This window comes from Agelaius phoeniceus, chromosome Z (genome assembly GCF_051311805.1).
Source record: "Agelaius phoeniceus isolate bAgePho1 chromosome Z, bAgePho1.hap1, whole genome shotgun sequence".
NCBI lineage: Eukaryota > Metazoa > Chordata > Aves > Passeriformes > Icteridae > Agelaius > Agelaius phoeniceus.
This window is the reverse complement of record NC_135303.1, coordinates 54,258,020-54,283,566: the sequence shown is the minus strand read 5'-3', so window position 1 is coordinate 54,283,566 and position 25,547 is coordinate 54,258,020. Positions and strand designations below refer to the sequence as shown.

General features: G+C 34.3%; 1 protein-coding gene across 2 annotated transcripts in view; it reads right to left on the bottom strand.

The window, feature by feature from the left end:
* The window catches only part of CNTNAP4 (contactin associated protein family member 4), a 202,627-nt gene that overhangs the window by 106,426 nt on the left and 70,654 nt on the right, over window positions 1–25,547 (bottom strand). For both annotated transcript variants that reach the window (XM_077171392.1, XM_054652497.2), the window contains exon 3: window positions 19,815–20,008. In XM_077171392.1, coding sequence (XP_077027507.1) covers window positions 19,815–20,008 — 194 coding nt within the window. The remainder of the gene's footprint in view (window positions 1–19,814; window positions 20,009–25,547) is intronic.

The following is a 25,547-nucleotide window of genomic DNA, read 5'->3' as shown; positions in this document are numbered from 1 at the left end:
AAAACCAGCTCTCAAAGTTGTGTAAGGATCTATGTACCTTGCTGTTCACTTATATCCTGTGAACAAGTGTCATCATTCAAGAATGTTGCATAATAAGTGGGGTATTCAGGGCCTTTATGCAATCGGTACCAGTACTCTAATGAGTAGAAGACGCTCCATGCAGAAATGAGGTGTTCTTGCTTTCAAGAAGCACATTTGCTGTTTGAGATACAGACTGTCAAACAAATTTAGCAGGTAATAAAAATTTGTCCAAAAAAAACACAAATAGAAAAAAAAAGTAAAAAACAAATCAAGAACAATTTTGAACTATCTAAAGAAGAAAAGGTGAACATGTTTCTGCTGAAAACTATGAACAAAAAAAGGTATTCTGACCGATGTTCATGAGCTGCAATTTCTTTTTTATGTTCTGTACCTTACACCAAATTAAATTCTAGTTTTATAAGGAAAATCCAGGAAACATTGTTTGATTATGATATCTAACACAGCCAATTCAATTGTACAACAGTAAAAATCTTGGCTTACACCATGTAAAAATTGTCTTTTTGAGGATTTTCTGCTCAATAACTGAGAACACTGGTTTCATACATGTTAAATAATTTACTGTACATGATCAAAATATTTGATATTTGCTGCCATTAAGAGGAAAATATTCGTTCTTCAATTTTTCCTCTTACTAACAGTTCTGTGATTTTAATTTCCATGCTGTATTTTTTATGTAATGAATAATCTTCCCTATTAATAATTTTTGTGTTTCAGTTATTATAGTATTTAGTATGTTATTGGTTCCATCAGTAACATTATAAAAGAGAAAATACCACACTACATTGAAAGTGCATTAACATATGGATTAAAGACAATTCAGTCTTTTCAAAATGTGCATAATGTGCATTTATTCACAGCTTACATACATTCAGCTGGCAGAAAATTTAGGACGACTATAAAGCTAAACCAAACAAGTGGCCTGTGAGGTGTTTCACGAAACTTTTCACTATAAACTGTTTCTGAAACCCATTAGCTTTCTATCCTGAGCACAGTCATTATTACACTAACTTTGTAAACACTAATATGTAACAGTTTGTAAAAACTAGAATTAAAAATGCCATTTTTGCTATCTTTACGTTTTGCTTTTTGCAAAGTTGTATTCATGAGTAGTTAAATACTTCCTTGAATTCAGGTTGTGCAGGCAGGGAAGATTTATTTTCCTAAATACCTTTGTATAAAACATAACTTAAAACTTGTATAATACAAACTGCAGAACGTAACATTTAAATACTTCCTCTCCCAAAGCAATCATATTTTTTGTAGATATAAAATAAAATATTGCCTTTTTATAAACACAGTGTTGGACAAAAGGAATAATTTTAATTTGGCAGGATCTACTCTCTGCAAAGGCCTATATTACTTAATTTTCTTCAGGCTTTCTCTTTTTTGCACAATAATTTCAGGGAGAAATACAAAAATAAAAACCTCTATTGCTACAGTATATTTTTGTATATTAGCACATGATCAAAGTACATATTAGGCTGGTGCGGATAAAGCATTTATTGATACATGTCTGACTGTGCTAGAATTGACTCATTTATTAGTCTCAGATTGCAGACACTTAGGCAATCATGCACAGTTTCCTAACTTGAGTTTATATATTGATTTCATGCAAGCAATATTATTAACACTAGGACCCCATGAGTCAGAAAGGCAAATCACAAGAAACAATGTCATGTCATTTACACATCAATAATCCAAATCAAATAATCCCTAATATGTTTAAATCTCTCTCTGAAAGAGAGGTTTTTGTTTAATTTGTTTTGCTAGTTATGAGAAGAAAGGGAAACTACAGTCAAAAGAGGGCAAGCAGGGGAGTGCATGCAAAACCATCTAAAGAAATTACATCACACCCAAGTGAAGATCTCACAGAAAATCTACAAGAAGTGCAATCATAGATCTGAATAAGATCATAAAAAACCCAACAGAAATAAAAATATTAGAAGGAGAATTCATCAATTCCTGGAAATATGATAATTAAAAAACCCCAAAGAACTTAACAGAAAAATATTTAATACCTAATTTCCTACTCTGTGAAAGAATAGATCAGCAGATGTCCAAATAAAATGCTTAAGTGTACAGACTAGGTTATATATAAGCATATAGATAAGCATAGCTGGACATTTTATCACTTTGCTAAAATTCTGACTGTGTACCTATTTGTACCCTGGTGCATGTAAATATGAAGTTCTCCCCATATTTTGCAATGGTTTTGAATGGTTTCTGGAGTTGCAGGATGTTAATGCTTCATGTATCATAGGCCAAACATATTTTTCCTGGTGCTATAAAAATAAATAAAAATAAAGTGTATCAGTGTTTAAGTCCCAAAGGCATCTAACAGAATGAGGAAAATAGGACTGAATTGGATGGTGTTTGCATTAGATTGATATTACCAAGAGAAAAAAAGAGCCATAAAGGTCCTGCAAATTATGAGCTCTCTGCTGCTCCTGATTCATTCAAGTTCATTCATTCATTCATTCAATTCAAGTTCCATCCTTCTTACTGCCTTAATATCCACTGTTAACTGGTTTTGTTCATAAGCTACTTTGTTCTTAGCATTTTTTGGTTTGAGCTGGGTGCCTTTTCATTTTTGTAGGGGACACATATGCATGAGAATTAAGACTTTATAGATTTTTTTGGTCTCCCAATATTAATTACACTATATTAAGTAAATATGGTATCAAGACTAACCTTCAAAGAAGGGCTGATCTAACATTTACCATCCTTCTGATTTTCTTCTTTCACAAGTCAGAGAAAAAAAAATCTTTAGTTAGTTTCTTGAATTAATCAGAATTCAGATCTTTTGTTTCTTTCCAAGGATTGGAACAGGCTATCCAAAGAAGTTGAAGAGTGTCCTTCTGTGGAGATATTTGAAAGCCATCTGGACACAATCTTCAATAATGTTTTCCAGGAGACTCCTTTCAAAAAGGGAGGTTGGACTAGATGGCCTCTAGTGGACCCTTCCAAATTTAATCATTCTGAGATTCGGCATTCAGTGATTAATGAGTTGTGAAAACATGAGAAAAGCTTTTTTTTATTCATCAATGCTCTTTTATATAGAGCTGAAATTTGCACTGCATTATAGAAAAGAAATATATACAATGAAAGAAATCAGTTTTGATGACAGGTTAGTTTAATAGAGCGTGCTTTCCTATATGTGCTAAAGAATTTGAAAATGAGTATGGATTTGTGATCAATCTCCTGTTCATTTTAACTGACTATTCTTTGTCTATTATGGAGGAGAAATACCATACTTATATTCATTAGAATAGGAAAACCATACAAAATTTACACACTTCCTTCACATATTTTAGAACATAGAAATAAAAAAATGCAAAACAAAAAACAAACAAAAAAAAAAAAAAAAATCCCCAACCAACCTAACAACCCCCCCCCACAAAAAAACCAATCTAAAAGCAAACAAAAAACCAAAACGCCGAAGAAACAAAATAGCAAAAAACCTCCGAAACAAACAAAAAGTGAAACACTTATTGTGCACAATGTCAGTCCAGTAAGGTAGGAGGAGATATGGACATAAACAGGAAAGATATTTCTTAATGAATTAATAGATCCACAGAACAGAAATTGATGGAGACAAGGAGTAGATTTTAACATCCGGTCAGTGGAGAATCAGAAACCATGAAAATTTTTCTTCAGCCTGTGTACAGGACTTTGCAACCAATGCTTTGTCACCGGCATTCAAATTTTAACATTTTGCTGAAAATACCTTGTTAGGACAAAGAAACAGCAATTACCTCTGGCCAAGTATTTTCCATTGTGTCTAATAATACAAGAATAGCACTGGATTTGGAGCACACAATTTGGCTTTGGGCAGACTTTTGGTAAACCAAGAAACACAACTGTCAAAAGCATTCTTCTTTCCACTTAAAGTGACTTTTTATTTCCCAGTGTAAATGATACCTCTGACCTGTCAATTCCATTTGACACCTTGTTGGTGTACTCCATTGAACCAGTGCTTGCCAGCAGATATGCTGTCTAGAGATTTGTAACAAAGAAGGATGTGGCTTTACATATGGTCTTGTGTATGTCCACGTGCCATGCTATTTTCACATCATGTTAACTGTAAAACTGACCCTAGGTGCAATCTGATCATGCAAGAAATACAGATTAATATAACCAGAGTGTAATTGGTATTCTTTCATTAAAAATGCATTTAAAAGGTAAGGAAAAATACAATTTGCCTGTCTCTGATACTATAAAAGTTGAAGAACTAAAAGAAGATATATGAGGAACAGAGGAAAAAATTTACATGCAGCAGGAAGCAAAAAATCTATAAATATGCTCAAGACAATACAGTCATTCAAGAAAAGATGGAAGTCATTTGCAGTCTCAAAGAAAGAAATAAAATTTTGTTACAGTGAAGAAAAAATTCAAATTAACATATGGAAAATACTTACTAAATTACAAATATAAAAAGAAAACTTATTATTGTGGTCAAACACACTTAAGAAACAAATAAAGAAAGTGAAAGCTTGAGCCCACTAGGGCTAAGGTTTTTTGAACTTCCAGAATGGAAATCATAGTTCAAGTTTACTTCTAGCTTATGAAAAGCTTCTTGATCACTATGAGTTAAAAAACAAAACAAAAGAAAGCCAACAATTTTCATAGGAGTATAATGGCAAGAGATTTCAGGGGGTCATGTACTATTTTTCCTCATGCCATTTGTAGCATGATTACACTAATATATTCTTACATTTCAGAGCTTGAACAATTATGTGTGTGTGTATATATAAATATATATATATATATATGTGTGTTGCAGTTTAGGTAGTGTTCCTGAAAAGAAACGGAAATTATTCAAAGTTCTTTCTCTATTTCAGTTAAAATTAAATTAGTATAACTCTGATGAAAAAGAAAGCTTCATGCAAAGTCTTACAGTTAAATATCAGAAATCCAAAAACTTTGATCTCCTACTGAATTTGAAGATCTAGGTATAATAAAGTATCTAAATATCTTAAATTTTGAAATATAAGACAAAACTGAACACCTCATCCTCAGCAAAAATGACAAAACAATAAGCTTGGGTCTGCTTTATCTCCTGTTATTCGTAACAGCCTGTTAATAAATCTGACATCTCAAATGGCTTCAATGCAAAATATTTTCAAAATTAAAAAAAAAGAAAGCATAATTTTCTTTCCTCAGAATTGCAAGTTTCTGTTTAACTCTGTTCAACTCTTCTTCTTAAGAAGATGAAAAGCAGAATGCAAATCTTTTTAAGCATACTTTTATTTACCAGAATCATAATCTCACTTCTGCATAGATGCTGATAAACAACTTTGCTTCTTTTTTTTAACCATGTTGAGCAAGCTTTTTAATTCAACATATTTTTTAAAAATAATAGCAAAGAAATGTTCCTAATAGTGAGATAGAAATTTGTTGTTACTATGAATGAACTGAAAGGTAATAGCTAAACAATTTCAAGCGATGGCGGTTCTCCTAGTATTTTAAGATGCCTTAAACATCTGTCTTACTGTTAATAGACTGATCTCACAACTACATGGCATCAGTTTTATGTGGTGATCATTGGTTTTTGAAAAAAAACAAAGAAGCCTACCTGAACTATCCATGGATTTTTTTCTAAGTGTATTTGAGGTTCTGTCCATTTTAATCATTATTCACAAATAGACTGACCCATATAGAGACCTGAGGAAAAGGCATACATCCACTTAAATCTTTTAAGAAGACACAAAAGATCAGTACAGAATTCTTCATGGGCACATTTTTCCATACAACATAAGGGTTTTTACATTCTTTTGATAGCTAAGGATGTAAGACTAATATAGAGGGTTCATAAAAGACGGCGTTCAACACTGCTGAAGATAATACATGGACACAAATCACAGGCTCTTTTTTAGGCTAACAATAGACAGGAAATAGAGCTGTTTTTCTTACGTCAAAACTTATCTACTGCACATATGTCTGTCCCTTGTTCCCTCTCACTATTGGAAGATATTATTGTCCATGGGATTTTCCTTCAAAACAAGGACTGAACTAATGAAGCCTGGACAGACTTCCATCATACTACCGCTGGCCAGAAACTATTGTTTTCCAGTAATCTGTTTCAAATAACTGCATTTCCAGTTACAAGACTTGAGCATAAAATTCCTTCTAAAAATTTGTCTGCCATCATAATATTCCTATTTTCACAGACCACACTCAAAAATGGTAACTTATACTGAAATCAGCTTTTAATATCAAAATGTTGTTGCCAATACCTTCTTTATTCTAGAATTTTTACAATATTCAGTTTAAGCTTTCAAGATAGCTTATTTTTATTTCAAAAGGCAAACTACTACAAAGTGAAAGAAAAGAACTTTTATTGCAGAACTAAACTAGTGTGGCTTTCTGAAGTAAATTTTTGGAAACCTATACTGATGTCGTTTACCAGAAATTTTGTGACAGGAGGTACAGTCTTACAAAGACCATTTGTTCTGGGGATACTTAGGCCCCTGTGCTGGAAGGCAGGGTAAGAAGAAGAATGAAGGGACCAAAATTAAAGGGGAAATTTAATTTCTACATTAATGCTTAGTCTACTACACTACTTAGTCACATACAGGGCTACCAAGCCAGACAGAATTCACCCACAGGTACTGAGGGACATGGTAGAAGTGCTTACTGAGAGACTTCCAACCACTGATCAGCAGTCCTGGTTAATTGGAGATGTCTCGGGTCATTCAACGTTAGCCAATGTGAACCCCGTCCACAAGAAGGTCTAGTAAGAAGATAGAGGTGTACTTTTTCCCTAATGTAAAAACATTATTTGCACAGGCATAATGACTCAAAACATCTCAAACAACTACTTACTCTTAGGGTTTAATAATATCATGGTCATTGACAGAATAAAACATGAGAGGTATAGAGATCTCTAGTTTTAGACAGAAGCAACTTTTTTTCCAGTTAACATTATAATTTTTTTCATGCTAGCAAGAGATAATCCATTATAAACCATGTGTTGGAGGTTAGGATTCTTCCTTTTGTTTTCTTTCTGTTAGGGGAATTTTCTCCCATTTTGTTGCTAAGAGACATTAACAACCGGGTAGTTAGAGAAAAGAAGTTGCCCAGGGAAGGATGCAGCTCGCTACTCTCTTATCAGAGGGTTTCTCTCGGAAGGGCAGAGATATCGTGATAATTGGTCTGGGAAAAAGGGGGCTGGGGCAGCTCTCTTGCTCTCTCAGCCTTGGAGAAAGATGGTCAGAGATGCTGCTTAGAGAGGACTGGGGGAAGGTGTGAGAGGAGGGAAGGAATTCACTGCAGCCACCAGAGCCCAGCCTTGTCCTGCTTCTTTTGCATGGGTGAGCCTCTGCCTGTGAGAGCAGCCACTGAACTAGGATGTTATTAACACCCAGCTTCATCAAAAAAAGCCTTTTACCATCTGCTCCACTGCCTCAGGAGAAAACCCTGGGACCCCTAGCCCTATCCCCTCCCAGGCAACCTCTGGGCTCCGGAGCAAGGCTGCAGGCCTTTCATTCCTCTGCCACTGCTCCGAGCTTTTACTACACAGTAGCTCCGCACCTCCTGCCTGCTGGGACGCCCCGTGGGTCCAGCTACAGCCTGCCCTGACGTTCCGGCCGCTGCTCTGAGGTTCCTGCAGGGGCCCACTCTCACCAGCCCATCCGCCATGACTGCGTGAGGGAGCCGGGCGCCCCCTGCAGGCGCGGGGGAACCACGGCACCCGCCGGGCCTGCCGAGAGCCAGCAGCGCCCCCTGCCGGCTGCCACCGGAACTGCACCAATGGCGAGAGTGCTTGAAGAGTGGGAGGAGACTCCCATGGGATTTCTGCTCTTGTTTGCTGTCGCTGCCACTGTTGTTGGCTTGCCTTGCTATACACACTAGTAAAGAGCTGTTATTTCATTTCTCATATCTTTGCCTGAAAGCCCCTTAACTTCAGAGTTAAAATAATTCCGTGGGAAGGGCATTATATCCCCCATTCCAAGGGAGGTTCCCATCTTTCTTGGCAGACACCTGTCTCTCAAACCAAGACACCATGTTAAAGTGTATGACTTGCCTATATTGCTTCACAAGTATCTTCAGGAGCAGTGATATTTTCTGGGAAATGCTGTCATTCTGTCCCAGATTCAAGATTTCCATCATTAGGCATTCCAGTAAGTCTAATTTAAGAGCGTTGTAACAGGAGAAACAAAGAGACACATGGGTGGATGAAGACACTGTTTCAGACCCTGGTAAGATTTGATATAAATTTTCACTTCACTAGTTTGCTAATTTCAGTTTTTTACTGCTCTACTGTTGACGAACAATAAGATTATGGGACAACTGAGTTTATGATGATAATTTTTTTCAGTCTGAGAAACATTAAGGATAAAACTGCTGTCCTGAATTTGAAACTCTTTCAACTCTCACCACCCACTTTGTGCCAGAATGTGATGGAGATTGATGGACAGCCAGAAGGAGAAACCAGAATGATTGCAATTTTCAGCAATGCAAAAAAGAAAGGGAAAGCTTTTGCTGTTGAGATCACTACAAATCCCTCTTTGTACAACTCAAACTGCCCTGAGTGGAACATCACACCTGTTCAAATTTGAAATAAAACTTTGATAACTCCATAAGCTAAAGCAGAGAAGGAAACTATGCAGAAAGAAAAATCTCTAGCATGTAATAGGAAAAAGGAATCCCCAAAAAACAACAAAATTTACCACTTCCTTTCCTCATCTTCCAGTACCCTGAAATAACAACTTTCCATAAGAGAGTCTAGTTAATGAAGACATCATAAGACCAATGGAATCATAAATTCATTTTTTAAATCAAGCTGCACAGTTTTACAGATTAATTTAAAACTCCAGCTATGCAACTCTCATCTGCTATATATTTCAGTCTGTTTTTTAAAAACCACAACAAAATTAAGATACGAAGAAGAGTCTAAATGGGCAAATTTTCTAGTGGAATGTCCCAAATTTTCTCACAGTCAGCTTGCATGAGTGTGATAGCCCTCTGAAACCTAGACTCAGCCTTCAAAAAGCGAAAACTGAAGAAAACATGTGCGTTCAGGGCTAATTAAATACACTGAATATATACAAAATACATCAGAATCAAGAAATAAAATCCTGCCCAACTTGTTGATTTTGCTAGGTGAAAAAGTATGAAACCCCCTACTTTAAATTTCAGTCCTTTCCCTGCATTAAGTAAAGCCCGTCTTTGGGTCTCTCATTTTAAAATTCAAATGACTTCATAAACTCACCACTTAATTAGCTATACATAATCAATTCATTAAATCATGACAAAAAATTGCACTGGAAAATTTTCCTTAAGAAGATATTGGTATGATGATTGGTAGTGGCTAAGACTACTGTGGCTTAATAATATTCTTCTTGTGTCTTAATGGTATTCTTCTTTAGCTTTATAATGCTTCTGCATGCTTTTGGATATTTGTTGGCCCAAGGGGGGAAAAAAACCCAAAAATATCACTATTTTCACAAATATACAAAGAGTTTGAAGGACAGTAAGTTTTTACTTTCTCTCACATCTCAAAACAAGCTATTGTGTATTTTTCTAGGGATCAGAGGTAAAGCCTGACCTTTTTACTTTTTTTATCTCCACCAAAAGCAACAAACACTAAGACCAGGTATTAAAACATAATTAGCAACACCTGAGGATATGCTGAATGCTAAAACTCTTTTCGATATATCCGATAAATTTTGCATTTCACTGATTAAAATTTTCAAGGTTATTTTTCATTACATATTTGAATTGTGAGAGACTGAAATGTTATGGTTAATGGCTCTTAACAGGAATAAATGCCCAAATATTTCTGACTGGAGGTGACTAATGCATTTTAAGTTTTGAAAAATGGAGTTGTTTGAGAGAGTAATATAGTTTATGTTTGACTATGATAAACAGATTCATAAAGGTAACTGATAGAGCTGTTAAAACTTGCCATGCCAAGGCTAATATAGATATATGTGTCTCTTTGAGGGAAAATAATCAGTTAAGTTAGCAAAACCATGCATAAAAGCTAAAAAATACTTTTCCACTCTTTTTGTATTTTCCAATCACTAGACTGCTAGAGAATAAAGCCTAAGATAATAGCTCACAAATTTGAAAAAAAAATTCCATGCTGACTCCAGTTTGTATCTATGACTAGGCACTAACGCACCGAATTCTTAAAATTCCCTTAAGAACCTAAGTTCTTAGGGAACTTAACTGCATAATATCCTGAATCTCTATCAGGTGGTTGTAGATATTTGTGCTAAGCCCCTAGTTAAGGGCTTCTATCCTTTTTCCCCAAATATTCCTGTCAGAAACCCTAAAAAATAATAATGAATGTTGCGATTATAGGAAAAAGCTGCACAGCCAGCTATTTAAAAAAAATATAATTATTGTAAATGCCATGGAATCCCATAAGAAATTCTCTGATGTCTTTTAAAAAATAGAATGTGATAGCAGTACTGACAAATATAGAGAATCCATGACCAGACTACTAACCCAAATAAAACTTTATCTAGCAGGTAAAAATAAAATTCAGATTTTTTTAATAGAAAATTATGGAAGTTAATGAAGTCTACCCAAAAAAGTCTCTATGCTCAATTCCTGTTCAAAGATGTGAACTTCCCACTAGGAAGTCTGCTGAAAACTTACAGATAAATAAACAGATATAGGAAATAAAAACTTTTGATAAAGGACATGCTTTTGCTTAAAATAAATTAAATGCTGTAAATTAGAATGTTTCATGAAACTTTTCTGATACTTTGACTCAGATCTGAAGATAAAAAACCCATGAATTCTAGCTAACATATTCACAGATAACTATATAGAAAAGTAGAGGAAGGGACTCCTTGAGGAACATTAAGGCAGTTCTTTCCAGTGATATTTTAATTAGGGCTACTTAACCTTGAAAAAATAAGGCAATTTAAGGAGTAGGAAAGAATAAGGTATTCACTGAATTTTCAAAGTATAGATCTGATAACACAGAAATCTTTACTAGATATGAATAGTACTGCTATAGTTGCTGAATCACTTATTTAAAACACACTGAAATATTCCTTACACAATTTAAGTCTAGCAAGTTTTATACAAGGGAAGAAATATGCAATAAAGTTAATTCAAAACTACTTACCAATGACCTTTAAAATAAGTGGTAGCAAATGTCACTGTCTGGCAGCAGAAAATATAGATTTAAATGGGTTAAACACCTATTCCTAAAATCTATTCCTTATTCAGCATAAAAATGCAAGATCCTGAGATTTAAGTACATGTCTAGTAGAGGAATAACATTCCTCTCCATTTATGAAAAGGCCCTAAAATATTCGAACAAGAAAGTACACAGTATTGATATACAAATTACTAACCTGGTTTGTCCTCACAATATTCAAGTTTCCAATAATCAAAAATATATAAAGTACGAGCTCGTAAAACTTTAGCAAATTCTGTGCCATTACCAACACTGTGAAGATATGATGATCACATGGACTCTTAGACAGCTAAAAAATTACGCACAGTTAAGTTTTTACCAAGATACTGGTCAGGTTGGTATCAATTGAAGGTGATGTTGATAAAATAAGACATTTACACTAAAAGGTATATGAACATTTTACTTCAAAAAGCAACAAAAATTGTATTCACTATCTCAAAAAAAGATCTATTTGTGTATATGTCTGTCTTAAACATAAAGATTTCATTTTTAGAGTGTGCAGGAAGGTCACAAGGAAGGCTAGGGTCTATTTGGAATTAAATCTGGAAAGGGATTTCAAGGACATTGGTAGTAAAAGGAAGATTAGGGGAAAAGTGGATCTGATGCAGAATGTTGTACGTGTCCTACAGAGGACACAGAGAAGGAGGGGATACTGAATGGCTTTTTGAGTTTAGTCTTTACTGCTAAAGGTAGGCCTCAGGGAACCCAGACCTCTGTAAGCAAGAGCACTAAAATAGGTTGCTCAGAGAGGCTGTGGAGGCTCCTTCTCTGGAGACACCCAAAATCCACCTAGATGTGATTCTGTGCAACCTGTTCTAGCTGATTCTGCTTTAGCAGTGATGTTGGACTAGATGATCTCCAGAGGTCCTGTCTAACCCAAACTACTCTGTGATTCACCCTATATTTAAACTGTATTTGCCCATTAGGACAAATACTTCGAAAATAGATTTCAATTTTTTTCCCCAAAAATCTCTGCATTCTAAAAGTGTTCAGAAGAAAATTCTTACCCATTATTTACAACCTTTACTACATAAACAAATTGTGAGGCAGAGGTTATCTAGGTTTCCAGTGAATGCTAAGGCATGAGTTTATGAAACAGAACAGGTACAAAAGAATAAAGGCAGATCTTAGTTCCTCAGTAGCCTGAAAACTGTCATTCCGTCATGTAAGAGAAGAAGATTACTAGCCATGGCATGTGTTTTACAGAAATGCAGATACAAAGAAAGAGCAGTAACAGATGAAAATTGATGAAACAATTGCAGATGAAAACAGATTGAAAACACTGAAATGCTATTGACAAAAATCAGATTCCTGAAAGTTAAAATAGGAAATTGGGCATCTAAGCGTATGTTGGAGCTGCCAAGTTCAAGAAACACTTAGATCTCCAAATTCCTTTTTCTACTTTTAGGACTTTAGTTTCAATGCATAAAAAGTTTTGTAAAGGAAATTTAAGTGTCTAAAATGGAAATGTGAAAATTATTTAAATATTACTATGTTGTAGACATGATATGCTATTCAAATAACTCATAAACTATTAAAATGGCATGACCATCCCAGTACCAGGGTAAAAATATTATATACTCAAAATAATTTGAGGTTTTCTCTGAAGTTCAATGACCAAAATTTTAATAAAAAATTAGTTATTTCACCTTGTTAATTTCAATTATACTAGGCATAAAACAAATCCATGTATGACAGAGACATTCTTCAAATTAAGTCTGAAGTCCATTTCTGAAAGTATTTTTGCTCTATTTAAGGAGAGTGGCTGGAATAAACAAGAGAGAAGCTGAATATGTGCTACTACTTTGCTCAATAAGCCTTGAGCAAACTGAACACACTCTGTTCTGATTATAAAGATGAAATGCTTTCTTCAAAGGCAGCTTGATTTTTTCAAGCACACAATCTGTCTGTTGCAGAAAATAGGGACAATATTTTCCCAGCCATAGCACAATTTTCTTCATCCATCATAAGTCATTTTCAGGCAGGCATATGTGTTCAAGCACAAGATTCTCATATTAGAATGAAAATGATAGGGATCAGTGCAGTAACACTCTAGAGCAGCCAACACCTGAGAGGAGAGACAAAGAACTAATTTTTTTTTTTTTTGTAGTTCTAATGCTTGCTATGGCATTTTCCACACACGTATGAATATTACAATGTTATTAAGATAATCAATAGGTAAAGGCAATACAAAATAATTCATGATATATCAGAGTGAATTATTTTAATAGAAAAATAATGTACAAGCATCAATATATTTAGAGATAATATGTTTAGAGTACAGATAATCAGTTATCTAAAGAAAATAATTACATTAATGAAAAAGTATTATTTTTAACTTGCAAAAAAGACTCAAGATAATAGCACCATCATTTATAGGATTTCTGCATCTTAGAAGTGCAAAGTCATTTATAGGGCAAACTCACTAACCATGCAGAAAAGGCAGAAGCAAAGAACCCAATGGTTGTTGTTTCTCTTGTAGTACCCAAATATACAAAGTTGTAGCTGCTTTGCTATTGCTTATGATGCAGCTGGAAACTGGAAAAAAGTCCTGATCAAGATCTGTCCCAGAAACCAATTTTGGTACACAGTAGTTTGCATAGCGGAAATCTTTAAAATAAAAAAGTATCATCCCAACACATTTACGTTTGTTTCCCAAAGCTGCTGCTAATTTAATAACTGCAACATTAACACACACATTTAAAATAACCTGTGAATGTCTGAATCTAGAGTATTTACTTCTGCACGCTGCTGGATTTGCATATTTTCAAGGTATCTTGCTGTCCTTGGTTATACACATTTTTTAAATCTGTGTGTGTTCTAGGTTTTTTTTCCACAATATGGTCTGCCATATTATACATAGTGTCAATATATACTTTACCAGTTTTGGCATTAACAATTCCTTTAATATTTACCCACAAATATTATATAGGTTTTATTTAAGGCACTACATTTTTTGCTGATGTTTCTCTTTTTTTCCTTCCTTTTAACTTATCTTAAATATTCGGGGACAGGTTAACCTTGATACATGCATTCATCTTTTCACCTAATATAAGATATTTTATACAGTACATTAATCATTGTGACTGCAAAATTAGCCTTATTAGATTGCCATTTAAGTGTCTAAAAATAGCACTGCGGTCAGAATGCTTTTGAAATAGACGTAGAAATGCAAAAACTCATAAGGAAAGTTCAGAAATTTTATGTTTTAAATGTCCTAAATAAATATTAAAATGTCCTCATAAGTGGAAGTTTATGCATGCAAACAATTTCACAAAGGCATTTGCACAGTAGTCGCCTGCCTGTATTATTCCACCCAAGATTTTTTGTATTTTTTTCTTTATACTTAATTTTTCATATTTCCCTTGAAGCTCCTTTTATACCTCAAGTTAAGACTATTCTCCTCCTTTGTTTTTTCCCTGCCTCTTCCTGCATTCCCCTACATCTTTCCCCAATCAAAACAAAAACCATCAAATGCCCCCTCAATCAGTTCACAGATAGCAGCAAGCTGGGCAGATGTGTTGATATGCCGGAGGGTAGAAAACTCTACAGAGGGATCCAGACAGGCTGGACTGATGGACTGGGGCCAGTTGTATTAAGAGATCGTAAAGATCTCCTAGTCCAAACACCCCTGCCATGGGCAGGGATACATTCCATGAGAAGTGGTTTCTGTCATATATTTCCTCTTTAAGGGGGTGACTCCTCACACTCTTCTGTACTTCAGCATGTGTCCTCTCCACAGACTGTAGTCCTTCAGCTACTCTAGGGTCCAGTGTGGGTACCCATGGGTGTCATTACTATATGCTCCATTTTAATTCATAGATAAAGAGGTTTCTCTCTTTCCAGTGACTAAAAAAAGAAGTGTCAGGCAGTCTGAAGTGACAATACTCCAAAACTGTACCTATGGAAAATGTAGTGATGGAGTACCAATTGAAATTATCTATGACTTGGCTTGCAGAAGGAAACAACAGAAAAAACTTCTGGGTTCTAAAAGTAATTAGCTGAAGTCCAAAAAAGTAGCATATATAAAAGTAGCAGTCTTTTGCTACTAAAGTGAAGCAAATTATGACCAAGAATGATGACTCTGCTCTCTAAGGGGGAGGATCATAGCAAATATGAATCACTGAGTCTAAGATAGAGTCACCAGCTTTACCAAAACAGTGCATTCTCTAAACTCACAATGTGAATATCACAGAATACCTGTGATTCAGTATTTCTTAACCTTCAACTTTGCATAATTGTGAGTTGTTTTACACCATGAGAAATCTCCAATAAAATAAAAAGCCCCTACTCCTTTAAAAAGAAAGTTGTGAATATGTGTAGCAATGCATAAGCAATTAATTCTTCACCATCCATAAAATTATGCTCCATACCATTAGAATAGTAACTGTTATATTGAAAATACTTCTGTGCAAATTCACAGGGTTGCATATATTACGATAAAACAAACTACAGTTTTAACTTCGGCTAAGTTTAATTAAACAACCAGCAGACCTCAGAACCTAAATGTATGTACAAAAATAAACAGATATAAACAAATTTGTCTTCTAAAAGAGAATTTACTAAAATAGTCATAATTTTCCCACATTTTAGCTATTTTTGTCTATTAGTTTTAATTTCTCTCTTTGGAAATAATTTTTAAAGGGAAGATTCAAAACAAATAAAAATGAAAACTCAATTCCAGCTGTGGAATGGATAAATCACTATTCTTACGGGAAAAAAAATAAAATTCACAAAACTGAAGTCTGAATAAATGTGCATTTCCAAAGGTGTGTCAGAGAAGAAATAGTCAACATTAAATCAAAGAGGAATTTTGTTCCTCAAAACTCCTGCTAATTAATAACATTGAGATGCTTCTCTCCATGAGTTAGATGACTCATGTTTTCACTGAAATTGTCAGCCATGGAAAACTTGTTATTCAAACTGTGAATTGCTATACTTCTTCCCCCTCTTAACTCCTCTCTTTTAATCTCTTTATCTTATTACTCTCCTTTTAAAAGATGAGCCATTAGTAATGTCAAAGAGAGAGTACAGCACAAAAACTCTTGTGATACAAAACTATGAATTTAGGTAAACCCAGAAATTATACTAGTTGAAAGGATCAGTATACACAGCCCCAAACAGATAAATATAATTACAATAGGAGATTCTTCACAACCAATATACAAGTGATGATACCTAGAATTAAGAGGAAGAATACAAATACAAATCAAGAGGACAAATGAATAGCAATACCTCTAATAAAGGTAGTATTTACAGACATAAGATCTCCTAGAAGTTCTTGATCAAAACTTAACATATATTTTTATGATGTTTTACTGTATACCACCTGATGTCTGACAGAAGAGAAGTGAAAAGAATAATCATATCCAGAGGAAAAAATCTGAAAATGCACAAAGAGATTTGAGGCCTCTGTTCATTTTAAAGGTAAAAAAAGAACAGGGCAAAAGATTGGGTTTGGGAGTTTGAACTCTACTGCATCTGAAACTACATCCTAATTAATAGGAACACAATAAAAAGATTGAATATAAAAAGGCACGGCATGTGTTGTTCTAACACTTCCATATTTATGGTAAAATTAAAGAAAATATAACATTGAGTTGAATTAATTTCTTTCCAAAATTCAACTAATCATTATCAAAGGGAATTATTTCTGTGAAAAAAACATGTGTTTTACCACTAATAACAACTATTTCACTTGAGAATTATAACTTGACTGGAACTGTATCAATTACTAAAAGAGATAAAAATATTGATTCTACTAAGGTCTGACTGAAAGAATCTTACCATAAATACCAAGAAGAGGGCAGAAAATACTTACAGTTAACTTTAAAATGATAGTGACAGTAATATCACTGAGAGCAGAAATCAAATTGTATGGCTGAAGTAAGAAAAACTCTATTGTAGAACAAATAGCTAAAAATACTTAACAATACTTTATCTATAGTGACAGGAGTCCTAGGAATTAAAAATAATGGAGTTAGTCCTTCAAAAACTCCTCTAGTAATTAAATTACTTTAAGCAATAAATAAAATCCACATAAAATACAGACTTCCTCCAGTTATGAGACAGCAAGTAAGGCATACATTTAGGACATCGGTACAACAGAAAAATGAGAACACTGAGAGCAAAATATATTGCCGGAATAAACACTAGTCACCATGACGCCTTCTAAACCAATTCCCAATATATAGAAAAGTGAAAAAAAATATTTAATAATTAGCAGCAGGGAAGGGACAGAGGATAATCTCACCTAACATCAGAATTTTTACAGCCAAATTAATCACTAACACACAATGAAGTTTTATAGACAAAGGAAGGTGAAACATGGTTCATTTCAACCTAAGCAAGACACCTATGGTCAGAGGAGCCGGCCTTGGAAAAAACTACCCACTTCACTGACTATTGAGAGAGTTTTGATAACTAGATAATTTGCAGATGCGTAGACAATATTCTTTCACCTCAGCTGTTCTAAAATTTTTACAGAGGATGAAAAAGCTGTTATAGCCGCACAGTGACAGGAGCTTCAGAACCTTAAGATAAGCCATAAGGAAATAAAGACAATTCAAAACTATCTTCTGAAAAGATATATAGAAATTAGGAAGCGCTGAACTTGCAGACAAGAGATTATCTCTATTTAAGTCTACAAAAAGTGATTGTGAAGTAAAAATTCTTTTGTCTAGTGAAGATTTCAACACAGGGCCCTCAGAATTGGATAACTTCCATCATTCTAATGCAGAGTAGTATTAGGAAAACCCTAAATGTTATCTCTGGTCAGTAGCCTTGTAACAGGCCAATGACTCAGTTAAACATAGGATAGAAATGACACAGTAACACAGTAGATTTTATAAAATATTGGAGGTTCTTGTCTTAATGAACTTGAGCATGTCATTTAAGAAGTCAGCATAAAGAGATAACAGTCAGAGAAAATCTATAAAATAAATAGGGATTTAAGAGTTTCACTTCGAGACTACATCTGTGTATTAGTTTAGAAAAGAGAAAATATATTCCCCTAGAAGCAGAACTCCTAAATAAAGATGCATAAAAAAGATCAATAGACTGCCCTGAATTTGATGGTTTGCATTCTTGAATTATTCATTACTGCCTGCAAGCCATACCTTCAATCTGCATTGCAATCATTAAAATAATCATTTTTTATTAAGTTTGAGATGATGGAATTGAAGCTTCACTTTTTCACTCCTATAGATCTAACAACCCCCTTTATCCAATGTCTGCATCAGCATTTAGCTATTTTCCTTAACTTTCATTTGATATTTAACTGGTGGCAGTATTCAAGAAATAACAATCTGCATCACTGTTTGCAATACCAATATCAGATTTCAAAAGAGCAGTCATGTTAGAGACCAAGCTGCCCTACCTCTCAGATAGGTTTTGTCAGTCTGTCTTAAGATGAGCAAAGACAATATCGTAGCAGCTTATGCTCATTTAACATTTGTAAATTGATTGATTTTCTTACTCCTCACAGCCATATGGATTAGAAACTCATTTATTTTGCTTTGTTATGAAAACACAATCTGAAGCGAAAGTATGTAGCAAATTTAAAAAGCAGGATAATTATGCAACAAGTAAAACACTGCATAATCTCATTATACCATAGACGGATTTTGACAGTAAGAATGACAAGAACATTTTGAATTAAAAGTCAACAAAATCAAAACGCATAAAATGAAATATATTTTAGCATAATGTTTAACTGCAGCAAGAAATAAGTGAACTCTAAGGCTTAGAAAAATTTAGAAATTAATCAGCTCTATGCACAGAGAACAGAATTCACTTGACAGGCTACAATAATATAACACAAGTTCCAATATTCTCCCTCTAATCCAAGCTGCCAATTATTGAAGATCAAGGAAAGATGCAACCCTTTTCTAAAACTATATAGTCCACTTTTTCATACTCTTTTGGACATCATCTCTCAGGTGTTGTACCCTTTGCTCTCATTTGTATTTATGCAATAAAGAAAAGTATGATCTTATTAATGGCTTATTAATTATCATTAATATTTACAAAGTGAGTCAGAGATAAGCATCAGGTTACAGCATCAGAAACTAGACTCTGAATTCAATGACCAAAACTTAAATATAGCTTAATTTATTTATTTTTTGTAAATGGACTGGGATTTGCTTGTTAAGATTTTAATTTCTTTGTTTGTTTCATTTTATTCTTACAATAATATTAAATGTTTTCATGCACAAAAAATGCACAAAAAATAAAGGAATGTTTTGTTTTGTTTTGTTTTTTTAACTGTAACTAAAAGCCAAGTTTCCTGCAATGGGATCAATACTTTTGGGAAAAGAAGTTTGCCATACATAGTAAGACAAAAGAAATTTTGTAGTACATTTTTAATCCTCAGAATAATTCCTTGTGTCTTAATGGAGTACTTCTATGGCTCGGTTTTTGATGTCTGTTTGCTTTTTACTGTCTTTCATCTTTTCAAGAGCTAAATTGCTTTGTATAGTTAATTATCTAAACATTTTTAGTGTAGTTCTTTATATTCTACAGCTTTGCTTAGATTTGCAACAATGTGCAGTTCAGTTGCCTTTAAGTCTTTTGCAGAAACATGATTTTCATTACTGAAAGAACATACCCAAATGCTTTCTTCTTGACGATATTGCTTCCAATTCTGTCCACTGTCACTGAACATCAGAAGGTAGCTTGTTACCCAGTCTGAGCTCCCATAACCACCTTGAGTAGCAACAGCAGTAATCTCAGTTCTTTCTCCAAGATCAATCTGAAGCCATTGATATTTATTGGACACAAGTGGAGACCAGCCACCAGCACCTTAAAAAGAAAAAAGAGTGAAAAGTATTTCTAAAAATAAGCAAGTCAGCACAACACCTGTATATACAAAAATAATTTAGTACATTTGAGCAACATTATCTAATGAAAAATGTCCAACATTTTTCATCTAGTTTTCAAACTAGATGATTGTTAGGAGTCCTTTCCAGCTCAAATGATTTGATGATTCTCAGATTCTAATTCAAGCTATAGTTGCATCAAAACTATTTGGATATTATTTAGCAAGTATTCTGAAAATATATACTAGATTACTAGATATTGGTAACCAAATATAACTATTCTAAATTATTAGGAAGTGATTCACACACTTTTCTCTGTCTTGAAGTTCTACAATAAATTTTATAGAGTGATTTTTACCAACCAGACTCTACAAGTAAAAAACATCTCATTTTTTTCTTTTATTTTATGCATCTCAATTTCATTTTACATAGGCTAGAAGATCTCCAGAGGTCCCGTCTCAATGATTCTGCATGACTATGTTCTGCGAGGCCTGGATATATAAATTTGCATATGAAACAATAAAGCGCAGTTAGATGGCAAATGTGCACATGCTCCTTAAAATGACCAAAATATTTCTAAGCAAAATGATAAAAGAGTACGAGATATACATGCAGTTTCAAGCACAGGTACACCTGTCTGCAAAGAAAATATTTCGCCCAAAGTGGAGAGCAACCTCTCCAGTATTTTAACTAATCAGAAAGATATTAAAAGGAAGAAATTAAATCAATTCAGTGTTCCTTTGTCTTCCTTTGTTTGCTTTTATTTACTCAGATCATGCTAGTTTTCCAGTAAAGCTGGGTGGAAAAGGTCAAAGGTAGGTATCAAACAATATCATAAGAAAAAACACTGGTTTACTGAACTACATTGCAAAATATGCAAGTATTCAGACATAGCATCTGCTGAGTTTTATCAGAGAATGGTGTGGTAAAAATTAAAAAATACCCATAATTTAAGAACAGATTTAGATCTAACTCTGAAAAACACAATATAAGAGGCACCTTGAAAAGTTTTTGAAGTATGCACATACAGAATCAGAACAGACATATCTAGTTTCCACAACAATCAGTTTGCTGCAATCCAATTTTATGCTTGTATGGGCTTCAAGATGTAGAAAAATTCATAGCTAAATACTACATGTTGCTTAATTCTGCTCAGAGTCATAAGCCAAGTTCTAAACATTACCTCCTCTAGAAAAGAAAAAGAAAAAAGAATTTTTACTTAAATATAAAAATTAAAAAAAAAAGGTGGGAAATTATATAGGTATTCATAAATTGCAAAAAAGTTAGGTCTGTTGTACAGAAAGAACTGAGGGAAAAACATAAAGTCCCATATATGTAACAAAATTCCTTTGTCCACACATTTAAGAGCTAATTAAAATGCAACAGAATTAAAACTATGGAGTTAAATACTGTGTATATTTTTTTCTCTCTTTATCTAAATCAGTATTTTGAATTTTATGTAAATATGTGATTTCAGTGCCTGCATCTCAATTACTCTCAAGCAGATTCCAAAGCTTTTCCTTATGACCCCATAAATTCATCCTTTAGTAGCTGTGCAGAACAGTGTGGTGGCATCAAACAAGCAGACTTTGTGAACAGTCAGCATTAGAGGGTAAACAAGGGTCCTTGCACCCACAGGCAGAGTGGTCCACATTCACATCGTATACTGTATCTGTGACATGGCCACATAAGACTTAACTGCCACCTTAACTTGCAAAATCTCAGTTCATGCACGAACACTTACAGACACAACAACATTCTGCCATGCTGTGTTATCAAAGCCTTCCTAGAATTAGGTGTCACCATGCTAAGTGTGGTGACATTTTTGAACTTTCCACTTGAAAGGCAGGGTTGAATTGTAGTCAACAGGAGTAGTCTGGCAGACTGTGCTGAGTACATAATTTGTAAATTCCTTCTTAGACAAAACACCTTCACTCGGTGACTGCAGAAAACTATTCAGAATAATGGAAGTAATGGAAGTTAGAAGAATGTAAAAAAAAAATGCCTGAAAAGCAGTGTGTTATGGCAGTACTACTTGGTTCTAGCCTGAGCTAATCACTCCTGTCTTTAGTACTGTGTTTTCCAGAAGTTTGTGCAAGGCATGCCACTATGTAGTCTATACCCCCTCACCATGCTGCACTACATCCAGGAAAGAAAGAAGAGATAGAGACACAGATACACAGTGTTCCGATGTCACAGCTGTTTGATTTGAGGCATTACAGTAAAGATGCAGTCCCAAAAGTCATCTATTAGCCCTGTACTGACCAATACAACAGAAGTCCCATAAAGAATAATCACTGAGCAGGAGCAGCATGGTATCTCCAACAGCCTGTATTAATCCACAGTCTGGACCACCAGGCAGAAGCTGCAGCACGTTTCCTGAAAAACCACTGGTTCACATGATGCTTTCATCTGTCAAAGGCTCCTCATGAGCTCTTTTGTCTGACTGTCCAGCAGCCAAATGTTCCCCAGCATCTGACTGCCACCTGAAACATCACAAATATGAAATGTTTGCCCGATCCTGCAGGAAACACAGGAAGAGCATGTTAGCTTCTGACCCAGCATTCTTTACAGTGTGTCCTGTCCTTGCAGCAAGATTAATGTGTGTACCAAACCGTAGTCGCTTTGGGCTGTAGAATATATTTGGGCATGGTGATGCACAGAAGTCAGCTGCATAACAGATGTCAAACGGATCTTGTTTGTCAGATTTCATGCTGTATGGTGTGGGTGTTTCTGGGAAGATCTGGAGAGGTCTTAAACAGCTTCTCACAGGGATGCAGGGATGCAGATGCCACCTATATTAAACAAGGCTATGCCAAAATGTATGAACACTCAAGGATGGACTAAGATTTATAGAAACAAAATTTTGTCATCTCTAAAATTCTTGAATTATTGATTTTGAAGTTTTCACCTTATTTCTCTTCTCTCTTATATTTGTCAGTGTCTTTTATTTAAAGCACATATTTTATTCAATTACATCTGAACCTATGTTCTACAGTAACTGATGAAACATCTTTTGTTGCAAACAAACAGCAAATCAGAAAAATAATTTTCAAAGGAGAGAAAATCTGTATGTAGAGTTCCTTTATTTGAACTGTATCTCAGGGGGCTTTTAACCTTTTTTTATTTTCCACTTTTTTATGCCAATATTGAGATTTGTATGCAACATGCCAAAAATCTACATTCAAGCTTCCCAAGCATTCAGGATTCATCCTTTATTTCTGTTAAAAACCCCAAGCATTACACACTTTCTTTTTATGAAGAACATGCTGACTTCAAGTTGAACACAGAGGTAATACAAAAGAATCTTTTCATTTCACTTATAATTCCTATTATATTCTTTTAAATACCAGTGTTTGAAAATGTTTGTACACATGATGTATTTTTTTGAAGTACTTAGTTTACTGAACACATTTAGCAATATTTTTTTCTGAAGTACTAACTCTTTTTCTTAACTCATGAATCTCTGTCTTTTAGTAAGACAGAGATTCATGATCTGTCTCCAGATCATGAATTCCATTTTAGTAAGAACTTGCCAGTTTTACTTGATGGCTCATAAGTAAATGAAGGATCTATGGTTACTGGGAGAATTAAAGCAAAGTTTAGAGTTTCCATCAGTGACTTATACATACTAATTGATAAACAGCCTCCTTCATTTTATATTATATTAATCAAGAAATTGATTATTAAATGATTGAAAAAAATTCTAAGTTTTTGACATTTTTAATGCATTAAAATTGACTAATATGCTAGATTTAAAATCTAAGCAATCATGCATCTTTCATATTTCAAATTTTACCTGTGGAATTCCGTTATTCTTGATTTCTGTTTCTACAATAATATAACACTTATTTTCAAGTCAGTTAAGTGAAATATATTGGAGTTTCCTCACACATTCACTCCAAGCAATGCACAGTGCTCTTCTGTGGGAGTTATACAAGGTGGCACCATTCATCAGTTCAGTCAGCAATTTCTTCATCACTACAACTGTCAAACTATAAACAAGACTGCAGCTTGAAATCTGTCCTGGATTTATGCACTATAATTCTAGCAGAAGACTTACTTTCCTTCAGATACCTCTAGATATTCCATTTCTAGAATTCAATTTTTATGCTCTTCATATGTGGTTTAAATTTTATTATCTACCTTTCTTGCTTTTGGAGGTTAAAAAATCCTCTGCCCCTTTCCATGACCACCAATATAAAAGAACCACAACACTAAATGGGTATTATTTAATTACCCTGCGTTCCTGTCTGCTAGAATATGTCTTTAAAGAGCTTTTACTTTCATATTTCCTTAGCTTCACTGGGATGACAATAACATTATCACTATTGAAAATAGAAAAAAAAACAAAACTCAGCAAAGTTAGCAAATAGCTACAACAGAACAAAACTCAAAATGACTGAAGATTTGGTCCAAAATCTCACATCTAGGGCAGAAAACACCTGACTATAGCTACAGTGGACTTGGAGTGCTATATCAGCTTAAAAACTTTTAATCCTGATGGCAGAAAATTTATTAGGTGATGCTTAAGCTTTCCAAACTTGCTCTGTGTAGTTATCAGGATGCCAAGCTACTTTTGCTTCATTTTAAAAACTCCAAACTACATAGCATAGAAATTGACTTAAAGATTGCCCCTTTGTGTGAACAGCACCCCACTTTTTGCTTACCTGGCTCTATGACAACAATCACCTGTATTGTTATGTAAACCACAAAACAGTCCACACTCATACATGCCTTGACATCTGCTTCTTCACTGGCAGTTCATTAGACCATTTAGCCAGCATCAGCATTTACACCACTCTTAAATTCTGTGAATTTTTTGCATATTTAATTGCAATAATTGCAAGACCTGTATTAGCAAAAGTTAAGGTTTAAAACAAACACATATCAAAAAGGATGCTTTCCTTTGATTAATCAAACTGTGTATTTCCCCATATGGATCATTTAGCAGAAGCTGATTTTAATTTTAAGTCAATAAAGTTGCAGCAGGGATGAATTTGCCTGCACTTATTACAAAGCAGATTTTCCGCATACAAGCAATTGACAACTGAGTCTTCTAAGGTTTTAGTTAAATGAAAAATGAACTGGTTTACAGCATTCAAAACCTCTAAAATACAAAAATATGACACTATTTAATTTCTTAAGCTGAATGGTATCCTCTTTCACAAACTGAGAATTAAAAATCTAGGTGTATACCTATATAAACAGTCCAAGGGATTTGTTCTTTAAGTTTATAGACAGATAATGGAGGTGGGGAGTGGGGTGCAATATCTGATAAGTTATGTTGATGCATTGCTAGCAGGTGATAATCCTCTTGGCCCCTTAAAAAGGTGTGTAGAGTAACAGTACTGCTGTGATAAACCCCTAGTCTTTTTCATTTTAGTTCTCCTATGTTTGGATGAGGCAATTCAAGACACATAGCTCATACAATTAGAAATTCCCATTTATAGCCTAGCAAAATGCAAGAAAAGTAATTACCAAGAAGAATCTAAATAGCCAAAGATGCTAAAGAGCATAAA